At 54.4% G+C, this 16562-nt stretch overlaps 1 protein-coding gene across 4 annotated transcripts in view; it reads right to left on the bottom strand.

Annotated features, from left to right (window-relative positions):
- INPP5A (inositol polyphosphate-5-phosphatase A) overlaps nucleotides 1–16562 on the bottom strand; it is a 252334-nt gene that overhangs the window by 209843 nt on the left and 25929 nt on the right. The window contains exon 1 of one of the 4 annotated variants that reach the window (XM_085229729.1): nucleotides 473–912. The exons of 1 other annotated variant lie outside the window; for it this stretch is intronic. In XM_085229729.1, the coding sequence (XP_085085855.1) occupies nucleotides 473–547 (75 nt within the window). In that variant the 5' untranslated portion in view covers nucleotides 548–912. Of the gene's footprint in view, nucleotides 1–472; nucleotides 913–16562 lie in introns of those variants that run through there. 2 more of the 4 variants (XM_085229726.1, XM_085229730.1) reach the window with 2 other exon arrangements.

The raw sequence follows: 16562 nt of genomic DNA, 5'->3' as shown, positions 1-16562 counted from the left end.
TGTTTTGGGTGCTCGTTCGCCGGGAATCGACGCGTGCCGGAGAGACAACTGCGGGCGCAGTTTGACAAAGCCCGGCGCGCTCCGGGTCGCCCCAGCGGCCGTACAGCGGGACACGGCGGGCGCTGCAGGGCCCCACTGCGCCCCGCTGCGCCCCACGGCACCGGCAGGTCGGGCCGCCCGGACGCCGGCCCCGACAGCCCCAAACGCCGCCCTCACCGCGCAGCCCTACAGCGCGGCGCTCCTCGCCGCCGGCCGCCCGCGCCCACGGCGCGTCGCAAACATCTCCTTCGCGGCTCCAGGGATCGCTCCCAGCGCCGTCCGAGCACCGCGCCGCAAACGGCGCCCGGCGAGGGGCGGCCGCGTCCCGGCCCCGGAGCGGCACCGAATCCCGCACCGCCCCCGCCCGCCGCGAGCCTCGCTCCGCCCGCACGCTCGTGCCGGGCCGCGGGGAGCGGAACCCCCCGGTACTTACGTCGTCGAAGAGGGACCCGACGTTGGCCGTCACCAGCAGCACCCCGGCGCCGGCCGCGGCCCCCTTCACCGCCATGGCGCCGGACGGGCGGGCGGAAGCGCGGAACGGCGCTGCGGGGAGCCCGGGGGCGGGCGCGGGGCGCTGCGGGGCGCGGGCGGCGGGGGGAGCCGCGGGCAGCCCGCGGACATCCGCGCCGCGGCGGGGCCGGGCCGGAGCGCCCTGCGGCTGTGCGGGCCGCGCCGCTCCGCGCTCAGCGCTCACCCGCCGCCGCCGCCGCCTCGCTGCTGCCGGGACGGCTCCCGCCGGCGGAGGCTGGCGCCGGGCCGCGGCGCATGGCAGGTCGGCGGGGCGGGGCGGGAGGGCGGGGCGGCCGCGACGGGACGGGCCGGGCCGGGCTGGGACGGGCGCCGAGCGCGGCTGCCGCTCCCGGCTCTGCCGGCGGACGGAGGGGGGAGGGAGGGCGGGGCCGAGGCCGCGCGCCCGCGACGTCACGGCGGCCCCGCGTGGCTCTTAAAAGGGCAACGGCGGCCCCGGGAGACCGCCCCGCAGGGCCCGCGACGCTCACCTGTGCGGGGCCCTGCCCTGCCCTGCCCTGCCCTGCCCTGCCCTGCCCTGCCCTGCCGGCCGCTGGGTTCGGGGCTGCGACGCCGCGGCACAACGCGCGGAATGGCCGCGCCCCGAGCGCGTTACCGCGACCGCGGCGCGGAGTCCGCAGCAACACCGCGGGGCCCCGCGACGCGGAGGGGGCGTTGGGCGGCCGCTCAGCCGGATCCGGGCGGAACGGGTCGCGGGCGGCCCAGCGATGCGACCCTCACAGAGAGATCCTCTGAGCGAGGAACTGTTCTGTAGCTGCCCCAGAAAGAGAAATGAGGAATGGGTGCAGCGCGGAGCCGTGCGGGACAGCGCGCGGCTCTCAGCTGCGCTTCGCGTCCCGTTAGCAACGGGAGCGCGATGCGCGCAGCCCGCTGCGGCAGCTCCGGCGCTGGGGAAGCGGCGGTCGGAACAGCGTACTTAATTGAGTTCATAATCGCGGACTCCTTAAACTTTGCTAAATTCTCCCCTCAAAGCGGTATGCGGGATATTACCAGCAACATCCTTGGAAAACAAAAGGCAGTGACTAAACGACGCGCTAAACAGCGCATCTCAGACCTGAATAAAATAATTCATCGAAAGCAGCGCAGATGTTTGTTTTTTAAAGCAGATGCTGGTGCTGCACCACCGGCACGCTGCCGCACTGCCGGCGGCTCCCCAGCAGCGAGCAGAGCCGCCGCTTCTGCCGCTCCCTCAACCCCAGCAGCGCCCGTCGTTGCGATAGGAGAGGAAGGGCCCCGGCGCCCGGCACGCAGCTCCTCTGCGATCACAGCTCGCACATCGCTGCCGTTATGGCTCTGCTAATAGGCTTTCGCTTTTATTAGAAGGATCCTCGTGAAGAGCTTTTAGTAATGGCAGGAGAAACACAACAAAAACAGAACGCAAAGCCCCTACGTCGGATTAAAATCCTTAGATGTAATGTAATGTTTTGCTGCCTGAAAGCTCCTTTGTAGCCCCGAGGGACAGGCTGTGTTCTCCGATTGATCTCAGTGGTTTTAAATGGCACACTTCGTAATTTCTAGACTGCACAGAACATGGCCTACCCAAAACTGACTCAGTGGGCACTGCTTTCCTTAGTTCAGCTTGGAAACAAGGCAGTGTCCCACGGGCGGCTGCTCCCTGAACGCTTTGTGCTGCTGGAACCTCAGGCACAGGGCTGGAAACCCCCTCATCTGATGCGCAGGGATCTGACCCCACTTCAGGCCACACGCTGCAGATCTCCAATGAAAGGGCAGCAGACTGCGCCGTGCAGGTTTCAGAGCGCCGTGCCCGGTACGCATCCTTTGCTTTTAGCTCATTTGAAATTTTTCTGCAGTTTGTCTGAAGCAGAGTATGGCTCTGGTAACATCTCACAAAAGAAGTGGATTGGTATCCATGATGGGATACTTGGTGCATAAATGAGAGATCCGTAGTGTCTGCTGCTGCAATCACTGCCCAGAGTAGATCTGTAAGAAGCAAGAGAGCTGCAGCGTTTGAAATCAGCACAGGTGAGTCGTGTGGCTGAGCAGCACTGCTACCAAGGTTATGGAGCACGCAATAAGCTTTCCAAATGTGAGTGCCAGTTTCTTAGCATTTTTACTTGTATCACTTCATTTTGTATTGCTTTACACTATATGACCTTGGACTCCAAGGAAAGAAGCCTCAAAATCCAAATTTCATAAATGTTCTTAAAATATTTTGTGGCTTTAAGTGCATACCTAGGTCCATAATATGGCCAGGTTTGTGGGAAGACTTTCTGAGTTGCAAGGAGCTCTACAAGGAAACAAAAACAAACAAACTGCACACTAATTTAAGAAGGCTTTTTCCTACCAATCTTCAACACCATGGCTAGTTAAGTACAAATGCGATAACTACCATGAGGGCACCAGGAGGGCTGAGGGCTCCCTGGGGGGTGGTAGGGCACAGCCCAAGGCCCAGGGGCATCTCAGCACCCGGCCGGGGAGCCCAGCTCCTGGCACAGTGCAGCAGAGGTGGAGCTGAGCCCTCCATCCTCTGGTCCATGGCCAAGGGCAGGGTGTGGGACAGCAGGGCTCCTAGTGCCCACAAGGCCCTGACAGACCCCATCAATCGCAGGGACTTTGAGCTGTAGAACCATGAGGGTCGGAAAAGATCTCTAGGATAATCAAGCCCAACCCATCCCCACCACGTCCACTGAACCATGTCCCTCAGTGAAGCATCTCCATGGTTCCTGAGAACACTGTGCACTCCTCAGACACAACACCTCACTGCACTCACGGAGGCACACTGGTGCAATTCATAAATATTTCCAACTGAGGAAGCAGAGAACAATTGCATCATTAAGTATAAAAAGTGCGATGAAACAGAGGAAAACACTCTGACTCCCTTAATGGAAGTGAAGAACAAAGTGCAGATACGGAAATATTCTTCACATTTTACTTGCAAAAAGTTACATTGGTGCTGAGGCTACCATTGCTGTTAAGGGTGCATTTGGGGTTGAAGTGGACATGCAGTGCCTCCCCACAGCGCATCACTGATGTCAGCACATCAAGGCGTACCTCAGTACCTGCGCTCAGATCCCCAAATCTCAAAGTGCCCTTTGTAGCTGTTTGGTTTTCACTTCCCACGTGAGCAGTGACTCCTCAAAGGCATGCAGCTTCTGAGCACCAGCAGGGCTGAAACACGTCCCAGCACTTCCGAGGCCCAGCCCTGGGAGTTGAATGGATTCTGCCTCTGGGTGAGGCAAGATCTCTGCCTTAACATTCCCACACCTGGGCCGCGATCTGTATTTAAAGCGTTAGGCTGTGACTCTGCACAGCTACAGAGTTTTAGCGCTCGAATTGCAGCTGACACACACGGGCTGTTAATGGTTCAACAAGGATGTGCCACGTCCCGACCCTGGGGTGGCACAGGGAGCAGTGCCCACTTGGGGCTGCGCGCACCAGGACCGCGTGCACCGCAGAGCCGGTGGGCTGGGACTGGCCGGGGGCGCAACGCTCGCATGAAATCACGTGCGGGGATGCAGGTGTTACACCTGGAGTTTGCATGGTGACCGGGGTGGCTGCCGCACACGATGGCTGTGACGTCACTTTGGTCCCCACTCGCCCGGGCTGCCACCTCCTGCAGGGACGGCAGCTCCTCAGCAGCGACAGCACTGTTAGAGCAACGCAAGGTGAAAGTCCCTGCAGGCTACGGCAGGGCTGCCCCTTGCCGAGCACCAGGCCGTGCGGTGTCTGCAAGCCACCAGCGCCTCACGGCAGTCCCGAGTGGGTTCCAGCAGTTTGTCGCTGGGATCAATTCTTCCCACCACCAAAACGCCATTTCCCGCAGCGGCACCGCCCGCCGCTACACGGGGCTCGGTGCTGAACGCGCGGCCCGGCTCGACCCGGCTCGGCACGGCTCGGCACGGTTCGACTTGGCACGGCACAGCACGGCTCGGCACAGCTCGGCATCGCTCGACTCGGCACGGCTCGGCTCGGCTCGGCTCGGCTCGGCTCGGCTCGGCTCGGCTCGGCTCAGCAGAGGCGGCACAGCGCGGCGCAGCGGCGCCTTCCTCCACTCCTCACCCTCCACCGGCACCACGTGCCTGCCCAGTTGGTTCCGATCTTGTACCGATCCCTCTCGCTTGGATTCTCTGTGACCCTGTGTGAACGCCTCCAGCTCCCACGGCTTCACGTGACACAACGCGCTCCGCACCGTCTCCTTCCCCGGCCCCAAGTGCCCGCGATGACGAGTTACTGCCGTTCATTGTCCTGCTGCACCGAGGCGTTTGGGACGTCCGCCCAGTAACCACGACGAGCATTCAGGCTACAGCTCTGCAGAAAAGCTGTCAGCAACCCCCCGGCATTCGCTGTCCGTAATTGTTTCACAGTTCACCCATGTGCCACATGTCCGTGTCTTACTGAGTCTGGCCGCGCTCCGATGCAGCAGGACAGCACTCGCTGGCGCTGCCGCGTATTGCCTGGGAGGAAGCTGGGCTTAAAGAACGCTTCCCACCGTCCGTCGGTGACGTTACCGCCAGGACAGCGTTGAGGCAGCCCCGGCACCAGGACGTTCTGCGACCTCGGCAGTAGCTGGTGCTGGAAAGGTTGTAGGGTGATGGAGTGATGTTCTTCTTCCCTTTTTTTAAGTCTCTTTCTGGCAAAACGTTCCCTGGTTGGCACTGCCAGACTTACTGGGGCACTGGTTCGGCCACGGTACAGGCAGCCCTGACTGCGGTCTGGACCCGAAGCACGGGATGCAGTCACGGTGCAGCTGTGAGCGCGTTTCCTGGAGCTGCTGTGAGCTGTCAGACTGCGGACAGATAACGTCCCTCACTTCTGCCATCACACTGCTATTTCTTTCCTATCGGGCACGCCACAACTGTTTGCAGAGCAGAGTTAATGCAGTCATCAATTTCTGCTGGCTTCTTAATTTCTAACAGACTCTACAACATTAATTGAATTCCTACAATAAATGAGGTGCAACCCTGCTTGAACAGTTTTTGGTCCTTCGTCCTTTTGATGTTTGTCACTCACCAGATAAAGAGTAGCACAGCATTTGTTCTTTGTAAACTTAACACAAATGTAACAGAAGCTACTAAAAAAAATAATAATAATAGTAATTTTTTTAAATTGCATTTTCTGCTTTTAACCTTTTTGCATAAAAAGGAATTTCTTATTCCATCTTCCAGCTCCATGTTTCTCGCATTTGTTCTCTTCTTATGCTTCTTTCCTGTGTGAGTATTCAGCTCCAGGTAGATCCAGCTGTTCCACCACTGAAGGCCACCCAGATACTTACTTCTGTTCAGCTAATGAGCAGCCATGATTGCAAGCACTGGAGAAACCCTAAATCCTGGGCCGCCTGGCCCACAGAGAGTAGAGGAATCGTCTTGGGCTGCATATACATAGGTCGCTCCAAAAGTAATGCTTCCTATTTATTTCCATGGAAACAACAACAGATACACAGAACACAATAGCATTATTTGATAGAGCAAATTCTCAGCTACAAAGCACTATCTTTTAACACTGTCACCACCGTTAGCTATGCCTTTTTGCTGACAATGAGCAAGAGCCTGCCTGCTGAGCTCAGAACAACCTGGCCCACGGTCACCACTGCTGAAACGCACCACCCCCTGCCTCGCTGTGCCCACATCTGCTGCTTGGTCCCCATCAACATTCAGCAAGTGTTGAGGAATGTCAGTGGGTGCCATTCTTCCCAAGTGGAGGAATTCAGTGACACGCCTTTGCTTTCTACACACCTCCATGTCACACATTCTGTCAGACTGCCCCTCTGCTGCCATCGGTCACACAGCAACAACATGGAATTGGTGGGAAGTTTCAACCTCTGCTGCTCACTGCCAGCATCCACCTCTGGTGTTATGGACCAACATAATAAAATAGAAGGCATTACTTTTGGAGCAACCCTTGTAAAATATACAATACCGTTAATATTAAAATTAAATTGTTTTGTTAAAAGCCTTTAAAAAAAAAAAAGAAAGAGGAAGAAGAACATCAAAGTAGTGGGATATGAGACCTTGACTTTGTGAAACCAACGCACCAGCCCGCTTTGATGGCAGCAGCTGCCACTCCTAGTGAGCCTCAAGGTGCTCATCAGAGAACTGTGATGAAATTCTACTCTTCCGGACCTCATCCTTGGCAGTAATTGTTCCAAATGTGTGTGCAGCCAGAAAGCACTGACGTGAATAAGGCGTGATTGTGAAGCGAAGGGTATTTCTCTCTGCTAAGAGAGGTCTTACAACAGTCCAGTAAAGGGCTGCGATCAGATTTCTGAGCTGAAGGTCTGACCGCAACCCCATACGCTCCACCTGAAAATACGCGGGTCACATATTTATATCAACTGAAAACGGTGTCACAAACAGAGCTTTTTTGCACTCTTGAAACCTCTTCTCGAACTGCTGTCCCAGAAGGAAAACACGGCGCGCCGTCAGCCACCGCACGGCCCGGGCCAGCACTGCCCGGCGCTGCCGTTCGGCGCCGCAGAGCGATGGCTGCGCGCCCCGCGGGCAGAGCGGCTGCCTTTAAGGCGCGGGGAGGGGATGGGCCGCACTGCCGGCCGCGCTGCGCCGCGGGTGGGACGCGTCCGCCCCAAAGCACCGCGTGAACTCCGCGGTCCCCATCTCTAAGACTTTTCACTGACACATTGAGGAATTATTTAAGGGCCATTGCAGCGGAAGTGCAAGCGCACCCGGCTCTCCAGAGGCACACACTGAGCCAGAGCACGCTGCGCACCCAAAGCAGAGCGCTGCAGGCAGTGCTGGAGCCCTGGGCGCAGGGCAGCCGCGGCTGCTGCTGGTGGGAGCCGTGCAGGGCCCTCACCCTGAGCGCACGGAGGGCAGCTCAGCTTTCATTTTCTCCATTTTCAGTCACTCTGCTGAGATCACTGAGTCCATTACAGCAATTTGATTTGTGTCTACTGTTCTGCTGGTGATCCTCTGGGCTTGTTTTCTCATTGCTGAAGGCTGATCTCTGTTGTTAAATGGCTTTAGAGATGCACAGGAAGGTGTGATGTGAAGGCTTTTTAGAAATACATGGAAAGATCAGAGCAAGATACCAACAGTCCCCAACTGATGGCTCTCTGGTGTTCCTTCCAGCACAGTAACATCATGAGACAGCTGTGGATTGCCACTTCCTCCTGCTCCTTTTTTAATATGTGCACACACACAACATATATAAAAATTTACCTTACATGTACATATATTTGCCTCATTTCTTCAATACCTCACTCTCTACAAAGGAAAACCATCACTAAGCAGAAATAAAATGTATTTCCAAGAGCAGCCATGGTCAGAGCTGAGAACAGCCGTTCCCCTGAAGGAGCACAGCAGTGGGCAGCACTCATTTGTCCTGCTCAGAGAAAGGAAGACGGCAGCATCCCAGAATATATTTCCTACATCTTTATGGAAAGGTACTTTCTGAAAGCTTACTTTGTTAATGGATATTACCAAAGCAATGAGTACATGAGTAATGAATAGCTAATGCCTCATCTTTTTTTTTTAACAGTCAAAAGTTGAGCACTTCCAGCCAATTCTGCTGAAACAGGAGAAAAAGAGTGACCCGCAGCATCACAGCATTGGTGTGGGGAAAAGCAGTAAGGGAAAGCACGGCTTGTTGAGTGTAAATGCACCCAGAAAGTAGGGAATGCAATCACACAGACTTTTTGAAAAGCAGAGTTTGCTATCTTGCCAGTTTATACGTACTGGGACAAACGATTTCCTAAGAACAAAGAACAAAACAGAAAATTGGAAGGGGGAGGGAGGGAGAGGGGGAGCAGCATAACAGCATGCTATGAGAATTAATGACTTAATGACTTATCTCAAGCAATTTCATCATGAAAACCAAAGCACCCTCGACCCAGAAGGTCAGCAATCCTGAGCCTGAGGAGGATTCCCCATCCTCTGGTCGCCATGCACCACCATGCCCTTCTGCTCCGTGTCTCAGCACCTCTGCGCCCTGTGCTGCACACCTTGCTGTGCTGCTGCTGTGGGCTGCGCACCGGGCAGACACAGCTTGCTGCGTTACCTGGGGAGAGCATCCCAGCAGGGCTGCACAGGGAAACAACTACTGTGCATTTGTGCCACACAGTGTTCCCCAGAACTTTCAGGCAAGGACTGTGACGCAATTTGGGTGTGTGCATGAATCACAGGATAACAGAATGGCTCGGGTTTGAAGGGAAGACAAAGATCACGAATCTCCGAACCCCTGCCACAGGCAGGGCCACCAACCTCCACATTTCATAGCAGCCCAGGCTGCCCAGGGCCCCATCCAACCTGGCCTTGAACACCTCCAGGGATGGACGGGGCATCCACAGCCTCTCTGGGCAGCTGTTCCAGCACCTCACCACTGTCATAGGAAAGAACTTCCCCCTGACATCCAACCTGAATCTTCCCTCCCTCAACTTAAAGCCATTTCCCCTTGTCCTGCTGTTATCTCCCCTTTCAAAGAGTTGATTCCCCTCCAGCCCTGCTGCCAGGCTCCTGACCCCCATGCCTGAGACAACTCCCAGGCACCTGACACCAGGCACTTCTCTTTCACACATCACAGTGTTTATGCCCTTTTCACTCCATACCACAACGCTGGGATGGAGAAGGCTTTGAGGAACAGAGCGTGTTGGAACCGAACCACACAGTGTGAATATCACTTGAGCAGAAGGTCTGTTCCCTAATCACCTAATGTTTAAAAAAAAAAAAAGATGAATATGGTGTCTGTTCTCACAGGACTGCAGATATTTTTATGGGATGTGGCATTATAACAAAAATTCCCTAGACTTCAGCTTAATCTAGAAAACTCATTAAATAGGTTCAATCCGCTATGGAATTCTATATAGAAATGTTTCTGCTAAATGTGTACCATATTTCTCCACCCTCTTTGCCCAAGTGTTTTCGCTCTGTACCATATTTTACAATGCAGTCCCAGGCAACCTAATGAGAAGGCTCAGACCTGATGTAGGCTTCAAGATCACTGACCTTCGTGCTTTACTATGTGGGAAGATGGGAGGAGAGGACTCAGACTTACAAATTGCTTCACCACGGAAGATGAGTTCAGCGTGAAAAGGAAACCAGGACTGACTCCAGAAGTGCTCATTACTGCCTCGCTGTAACTGGTTGGGGTTCCAGGCTTTTATCTGAAGTGTTGCAATAGACCAAGGAAGTGCTGACGCTGAGAGCCTGTGGTGAATCACCAGCACTGGGCAACCCTGCTGTGCAGCCACTGCAGTGCTGCAGCTGTCACTGCAGGAGCGCTGAATGAGGGCCTCTGCACTGCTGACAGCCCCAAGGAGCAGGGGGACGGGAGGCTCAGTGCTGCATTCTGCTGCATTCCATTGGGTCTTGCTCACTTTGATGCTACTGCGTCCCGTATGGATGTTAAAAGAAGAAAATGACTCATATCATGCATTCTTCTACGAAAAAGCAAAAGAAGTGACAGCAGCAAATTCCCTCATTAACTGCAGTTAAGCACCAGCAGGGAATCAGCCCTGAGCTAACAGAGACCCAGGAGTGACATCTCTTGGGAAGATGTTGTGATTCCCCTGTTCTTAACACTGCGCTTCCTTCCCATGGCATTGCACACCGTGTGGTTCAGTTATCAGAGGTGTGTTTGTCTTGGTGATGTTTTCAGGCTATACCTCAAGTACTAGAAATACTCAAATACTGTAAGAAGCAGTAAGTCCTTCAGGATTACACCTATGCAGAATTTTTCTGTAGGAAAATAAAACTGTCTGGCAAGGCAACATCCTTGTTTTCAGGCAACACGTGAGCTAACAGCTCCCACAATTAGGGTAAACTCCCCTGCCTGCAGACAGACAGCCGTGCCTCGTGTGAAACCACCCCAGGACTCTGCACTCCTTGGACCCACTTGTGTTTAAAAATGAAGGGTCTGGTTCACGGGCTCCGCACCGCCCACAAAAGCCGAGCACAGCCCTGCATGGCTGGGACGGGAGAAGGGAAGGGAGAGCAGCGCTGCTCGGGGAGCAACGGGGGAAGAGAGGGAGAGGGAGGCTGAGCCTCCTCCTTCCAGCCGGGTAATGGAAAAACGCTGTCAGAATTCCAACGCCCGGATAAATACGCACCCTCCTGACCTCATCCAGAGACAGAGAAAAAAAGCAAGCCCTGCGCATTGCTGAGGGAGGACAGCACTGCTCGAGGCTAACGAGCTGAATGCTGCGAACAGCACGGGGCCGGGCAGCTGCTGGGCTTTGCCACACGCGGACGAGGGACGCGGGCGCTGTCGGAACAGCCCTCGGGGGGCCGAGAGCCGCGTGGCAGCGCTGAGAGCGGCCCGGGGAGGTGAGGAGGTTCCCCAGCGGGAGCTCACCCAGCTGCGCTCCGGGCAGCGCTGCGAGGCGGCCCCGACGATCGTCCCAGCCGGGTCACAGAGCTCGTCCTGCGCGCTGCCTGGGCCGGGGAGCTCAGCTCTGCAGTGGGATCGCTCGAAACAAAATAAAAAACTGCAGCGATCTCGACAGCAAATGTCAACGAACTGTACAGGCTCTTGTATCACTTTATTCCAAGACCCATAGCTCAGCGCTGTGCCCGAGATGAGCTGTTTGTACAAGGCGCCGTGCGGACCAAGGATCGCCTCACCCGGCATCCGGCAGTGCTGCTGCTCCGTTAGTCGCGGCGCTGGCCTCCTCACTCCCTGTTCGCACACACGCACACCCCGGGGCTCTGCTCACACAGCGCCCGTCTTCTGTGCCAAGCAAACGTGTGTGCAGCCAGGACTGCTGCGTGCTGTATTCTCTCTCTGCACAACATTTCAGGTTTCTCCAACTGAAGGAGAACCCGGTCACAGAGAGCCACTATACCTCCTGATTCAAGGGCCCGTCAAACTCCACAGGAGGCAGGAGCTGACCAAATTCTGAGCTCTTGTTCTAGACACGAAGGCTTATAAGGTGGTTAGCAGCCCTGCCTCGCGGGCTGACCTTTGCTCACTGCCTGCATTGCATCGGGCATCACCCAACTGCTGTGCCAGCAGACCGAGTGGCTGCCAGTGCTCCCACAGCACAGCAGGGCTCCAGGTGAGCGTGTGGCTGCAGGCAGCCGGGCTGTGCTCACACTGTGTGTTCGTAGCCAGGGCCTGTCATCACTGTGTGCCTGCAGCCAGGCTGGGCTCTCACCATGTGCCCATATCCCAGCTAAGCCCTGCTGTGCACATGATGATGGGAGACCTCCAAGCTGCAGGATCGCTGTCACAGAGGAGCACAGCAGCCCCACTGTTGCCATTTATGGTGGCTTGAGGCAGAGCAGCTGCTCATGTGCCCTCAGCACCTTCATCTATCAAGTGCAACGCAATGTTTTTTTCCATAGACGTTCTACTCCAGCAACTTGGCCTTGAATTTTAGCTTAAGTATTTGCATATCGATGTTCCAGGGCAAGGAATTAGTTTGTGCACTTCTGGTGCATTTACACTGCATCTCTGCAAAACCCTGCAGCCACGTGGTTCTCAGGCGATCTGACTGCCATCAGAAGGTGGTTGCGCTCTGGGAGGCTGCAAGTGCTCACTTTCTGCAGAACCACACCAAATTTCACATGGAGCTCCAAACCTGAGTGTTGGCCTTGCTCCAGAGACTGCAAGAGGGAAATACTCCTAGGAAGCGGAGGGCCACGTGCTGGAGCACACTGCCCTGGCACCTGCTGTGTTACACCACACTTCTCAGCCCTGTCCCACATCAGGACCACATTTCTGTGCCCAAACTGAGTGCTGGGACAAGAGCTACAGGAGGGGCACCCACTGTACCCCACACCACCAGCTCTCCTGCCCGCTGTGCTGCCAGCTCTGCCCTGCTGTGCTCCCTGCTTGCTGTCCCCAGGGGCTCCCTGCAGATGGGTCTCCTTCCCACTGTTCCTCAGTCAGCACCTGGGTTGGCTCCTGCTTTGCCTCTCCGGTCCTACAGCACTGCTGTGTGACGCCCCAGGGAAGCCCTCCAGAGGGCCTATGGGATGACAGTGCTGCCCCAGCAGAACCCACACACAGCACATCCCTTTGTCATTCGATTTTTGGGCTCCTTCAGCAGCATTGAAGCCGGCTCCTGGGCAGGCACATGGCATGTGTCAGGTGCTTCAGTACATGCTTTGTACTGAAACTGCCCATAGAGACATAAGGGAACTTGCCAAAGGGTGAACATCTCTCTTACTGAGTCTGAAGTCCTCTAAGAGTTAACTTTTCTTTCTCTGTCTCTCCCATTACGGAGCACGTTTATAAAACAGCGTAAGCCTGCCCTGCCCAGAAGCAGGCGTAGTCGCTGGGAATCACAGTGTCAGCAAGACAAGTCCCGAAGCAAAGTGGGTGATCCTTACTCATGCATACAATCTGGCCAAGAACACGCAATAAAAGCTAAATATAGCTGTTTGGTGAGGTATGAGTGCACAGCATCTCTCTGCCAACAGGATTTTCCACCTCAGACTACTTCAAATACCACATCGGCAATAAAACTGACAGCTATAAAACCTTGCAAATAGCTTCTAAAAGTTTGTTCGTCCTCAACAGGAGAGCTCTGCGCAGTGCTGGCTGCAAGGCAGGAGCCGGGCAGCACAGGGGTTCCTGCAGCCTGCCTGGAGGAGTGCAGGCGCTGCAGCCGCCCTCCCTCTGCTCTGGGATGTGCACAGCTGGACGGGGCACGAAGCAGGGCCGCCCTGAAGCTCAGGCAGGGACTGTCCCCAAATGCCTCCCTGCTTCCACTCCCTCGCAAGGAGCTACCAGAAGATGTGCTGCACAGTGAGCTCCTTTGCAGAGATGCATTTCCATTCCTTTACAAAGCATTGCCCGCTGCCCTTCTTGCAGCTGACACCATTTCCATTTTTAAAGAAACACCTGCAGTATTTTTCTGTCTAGGCAGCTGTCAAAAGATAGATATGGAGATGAAAAACATCCACGAGCCTGTTTTCAATTTTTCCTGCTTTTAATTTTAGGAATCCTATCAGAGAACAGCATTCAGCACTTCAGGATCTTCGAGAAGCGGAGGGCTGCTCCCCAGGCGTCACTGCTACACTGGGGCAACTCACCGCATTGCTGTGGGCACCGCAGGGAAGCAGTGGATTAGATCAGGATGTGATTAAGTGCAAAGTGCCTTTTTCTAAACTGGGTATTCAAAAGAACACGCCTCCCTGAATTGTGAATGTAGGAAACTGTATCTGGCAGCACCCAGAGGCACTGATTTCCAGTCCTGCACAGCCAGTGTGACCGCACGCCTCCCTGGCAGAGTCGGCACTGGAGCTGTGTGAAGCTCAGCACCCGTGGCACTGTGGGCCGCGATGGAAACTGAAGAAGAAACAGCGGAAGGGCATCTGCTATTTTATTTCTGACAGGTGTGACTTTCTGGCCTCATTTTAAATAATTGAGTTGTTTGAAAGCAAGGAAAAGATGTGAGATAGAGACCACCCGCCGGCTCTCATTCTCCTCTTACATAAGCCTGTTAAAAGCAGTAATAGTCCCATTAAAACAGAGAGATTTGTATCAGTGTAAGAACTGCGTGAGCAGCGAGAGAATTGGCTGCCTTGGGTATAAATTCACAAAAGTCGTTTGAAAGCTCTCTGGGAACGTAATTAGAAACATGAAGTCCTGGGATGCCTTCCTTCCTTCCTTGGAAATCCAAAACTGCTTTTAAGAGCTGCTGTCAGCTTGAAAAGCGGTTATTAAAACAGAAACAACTGCCGTTGTTTGGGAAACAATACATCCTGGTGAGCCGCTCTGAAATCTCTATGGTTTGGGCTTCTTTACTTTATTATTTTTTTAAATTTCCTGAGCATAACCACTGGGAAAAGATCCATTTAGTCCATAGGGAACAAGAAACTGGCTGGTGTTAGAACATAAAGAGATGTCAAAAGAGTGAAATCAAAGCAGCTCTTTAATCCTTCTCACGACAAATTCATTCAAAGCCAAAGCCGCTTTTGCTTTTTCTGCAGCAGTGGGAAGTAGGGAGCATTCAGACAGGGGCATGCTTTCAACATTCACTCAGTGCCTTTAAGCACTGCCTAGACCTAAGACTGCACAAAAGCCTGACAAGAGCTCGTTCCCATCACCTTATCCAGGGACAATAAACCAAGTGCAGAGAGAAAGCCCAATTCAGCCCAAACCTGGGGTGCAGAGCTTCCGTGCTTTGGTAGGTGACATTTCGCTTTGGGAAGAGCAGTGAGGAGCGTGGCGGTGTGCCCAGCCCAGCAGCAGGGACTGCTCCTCTCGGCGTCTGAAGGTCCTTCCCTGCAGCAGAGCTCAGTGAGGACCTGACTGCTCCCCCTCGGAGCTTCCTGCAGGGCTGACACCTCTCATCACTGTGTGCTACTGAGTGATAAAAAGGGTTGGTTGCACTTATAAATCCTGAGGCATAAACGCTGGCCTGGAGGTCTGCTCTAAATACTCCACAGTTGGCATTGACCCATTCGAGTGGATGAACCAGCAAATAGGAGTTTTAAAAATGAGTGTAGTATTTCCAAGTGTTTGATAACACATGATGCACCCCAGGGCTGTGCAAGAGCACCATCAGCACCAACACTGAGCAGCTCTGCGCCTCTTCCTGAGACGCACAAAATGTCAAGCTGTCCTTTGCTGGGAAGAGAACAGGTTGTGCTGTCTTAGGAAATCAGCAGTGAATGATGGAGATTTTCCTCTCCTTGGTCCAACAAAATGCCAAGAGCCTGCCCAGCTCACAGCACACGGGTGGAGGCCAAGTGGAGGCCAAAACGGTCCCAGAGGATGGGGGCTGTGGGACGCAGGGCTGGGACTCCACGGCTGCAGCCTCGGCTGCCAGCAGGACAAGGAGAGGGTGGCAGCCCTGTGATCCGGTGGCTGTCTCCAGCTGACAAATGAAGCAGCATAACTGGAGGAAAAAGTTACTGAGAAAGAAAAGCCAAAGGAAATCATTACGCAAAACTTGGCAGCTGAGAAAGTGCCATCCAAGCCTTTGTCTCTCTGCAGAACCAGCTGTGCTCCCCAGCTCTCCCTGTCTGAGGAGCAGAGGCTTTGTGCCACCCTGCACATGCAGCGGGCGCCCACTGAGTGCCCTGAGCCATGCTGCCTTCAGCCTTCATGTGTTCTTGTACAGCACAGATCGGTACCAGCCACCGGCCAGCAGCGCAGGGAGATCCAGTGTGTTCTTTGTAAAACCAACATCGGGCTACACGTCACTGTAAAGACAGCAAAATGCCTTTCTGCAGACACACAAACACATCACGGAGCCTGTGGATGACAGAGCACCAACACAGCACACCTGACCCAGCGTCAGAGCAAAGCCCTCTCAAACCACCCTGCGTTCCCCCGGCGGCAGCGCTCCGTAACGAGGCACAGATCTCACGGCCCCATATCAACATCAGAAGTGTCTCCACTCTTCAACACGGTCAGTCTTTACTGCCAAATATTTTTAACTTCAGAGGGAGATATTTTTAGTGAAATTATAAATGTTTTTGCTTTTCCTATAATTGAGGTGAATTAAGCATAATTGGAAGCATCTGCTCCTACCCTGCAGCCCACGATGGCGTGGTGCTCTGCGTCTCCTGGAAGACACTCTCCTTCAGCTCCCAGCAGATCCAGCTAAAAATAGTTCATCTAGATCAGATTCCCTCCAGCAACTGTGCTCTGCAGCTCTCCGGATTTGCCCTTCCATGATGAACAGCAGCTCTCTGCTCCTTGCCCTGCAGGGATCCTGGGACGGTGCCGTGGACAAACCCCATTTGGGGAGGTTTTTATGGGGCTGCAAGTGCTGCTCCCCAGCTCCACGCCTGCATGTCACTTGGCAGTGCACGCAGCGAGTGCTAGAAGACCTGCAACAGCACAGCAAAGTGTGCAGCCTCTGAAAACTGTGTGTTTGTAGACAGAAAGTGTATGTTATGGGGTCAGTAACTTTACCAAATAATAGCATTCTGACAGAGATCTTTCTTCATTCCACTTTGACTCTTAACTCAGAAGTTCAGTTCTCAATATGACACTGAACACTACGCTAGACAATGAGATTCATTCATTATTTTGTCTAAAATTTGTCACAGTAGAACCACTACTGCTGTGACTGTATGAACACTGAGAATACACGGGCAGATGAAGAACAGCCCAAGAGT

The sequence above is a fragment of the Meleagris gallopavo genome, chromosome 8 (assembly GCF_905368555.1).
Source record: "Meleagris gallopavo chromosome 8, MGAL_WU_HG_1.1, whole genome shotgun sequence".
In the NCBI taxonomy this organism is placed as follows: Eukaryota; Metazoa; Chordata; class Aves; order Galliformes; family Phasianidae; genus Meleagris; species Meleagris gallopavo.
Note: the sequence above shows the minus strand (reverse complement) of the source record. Positions and strands in the feature narration are given on the sequence as shown.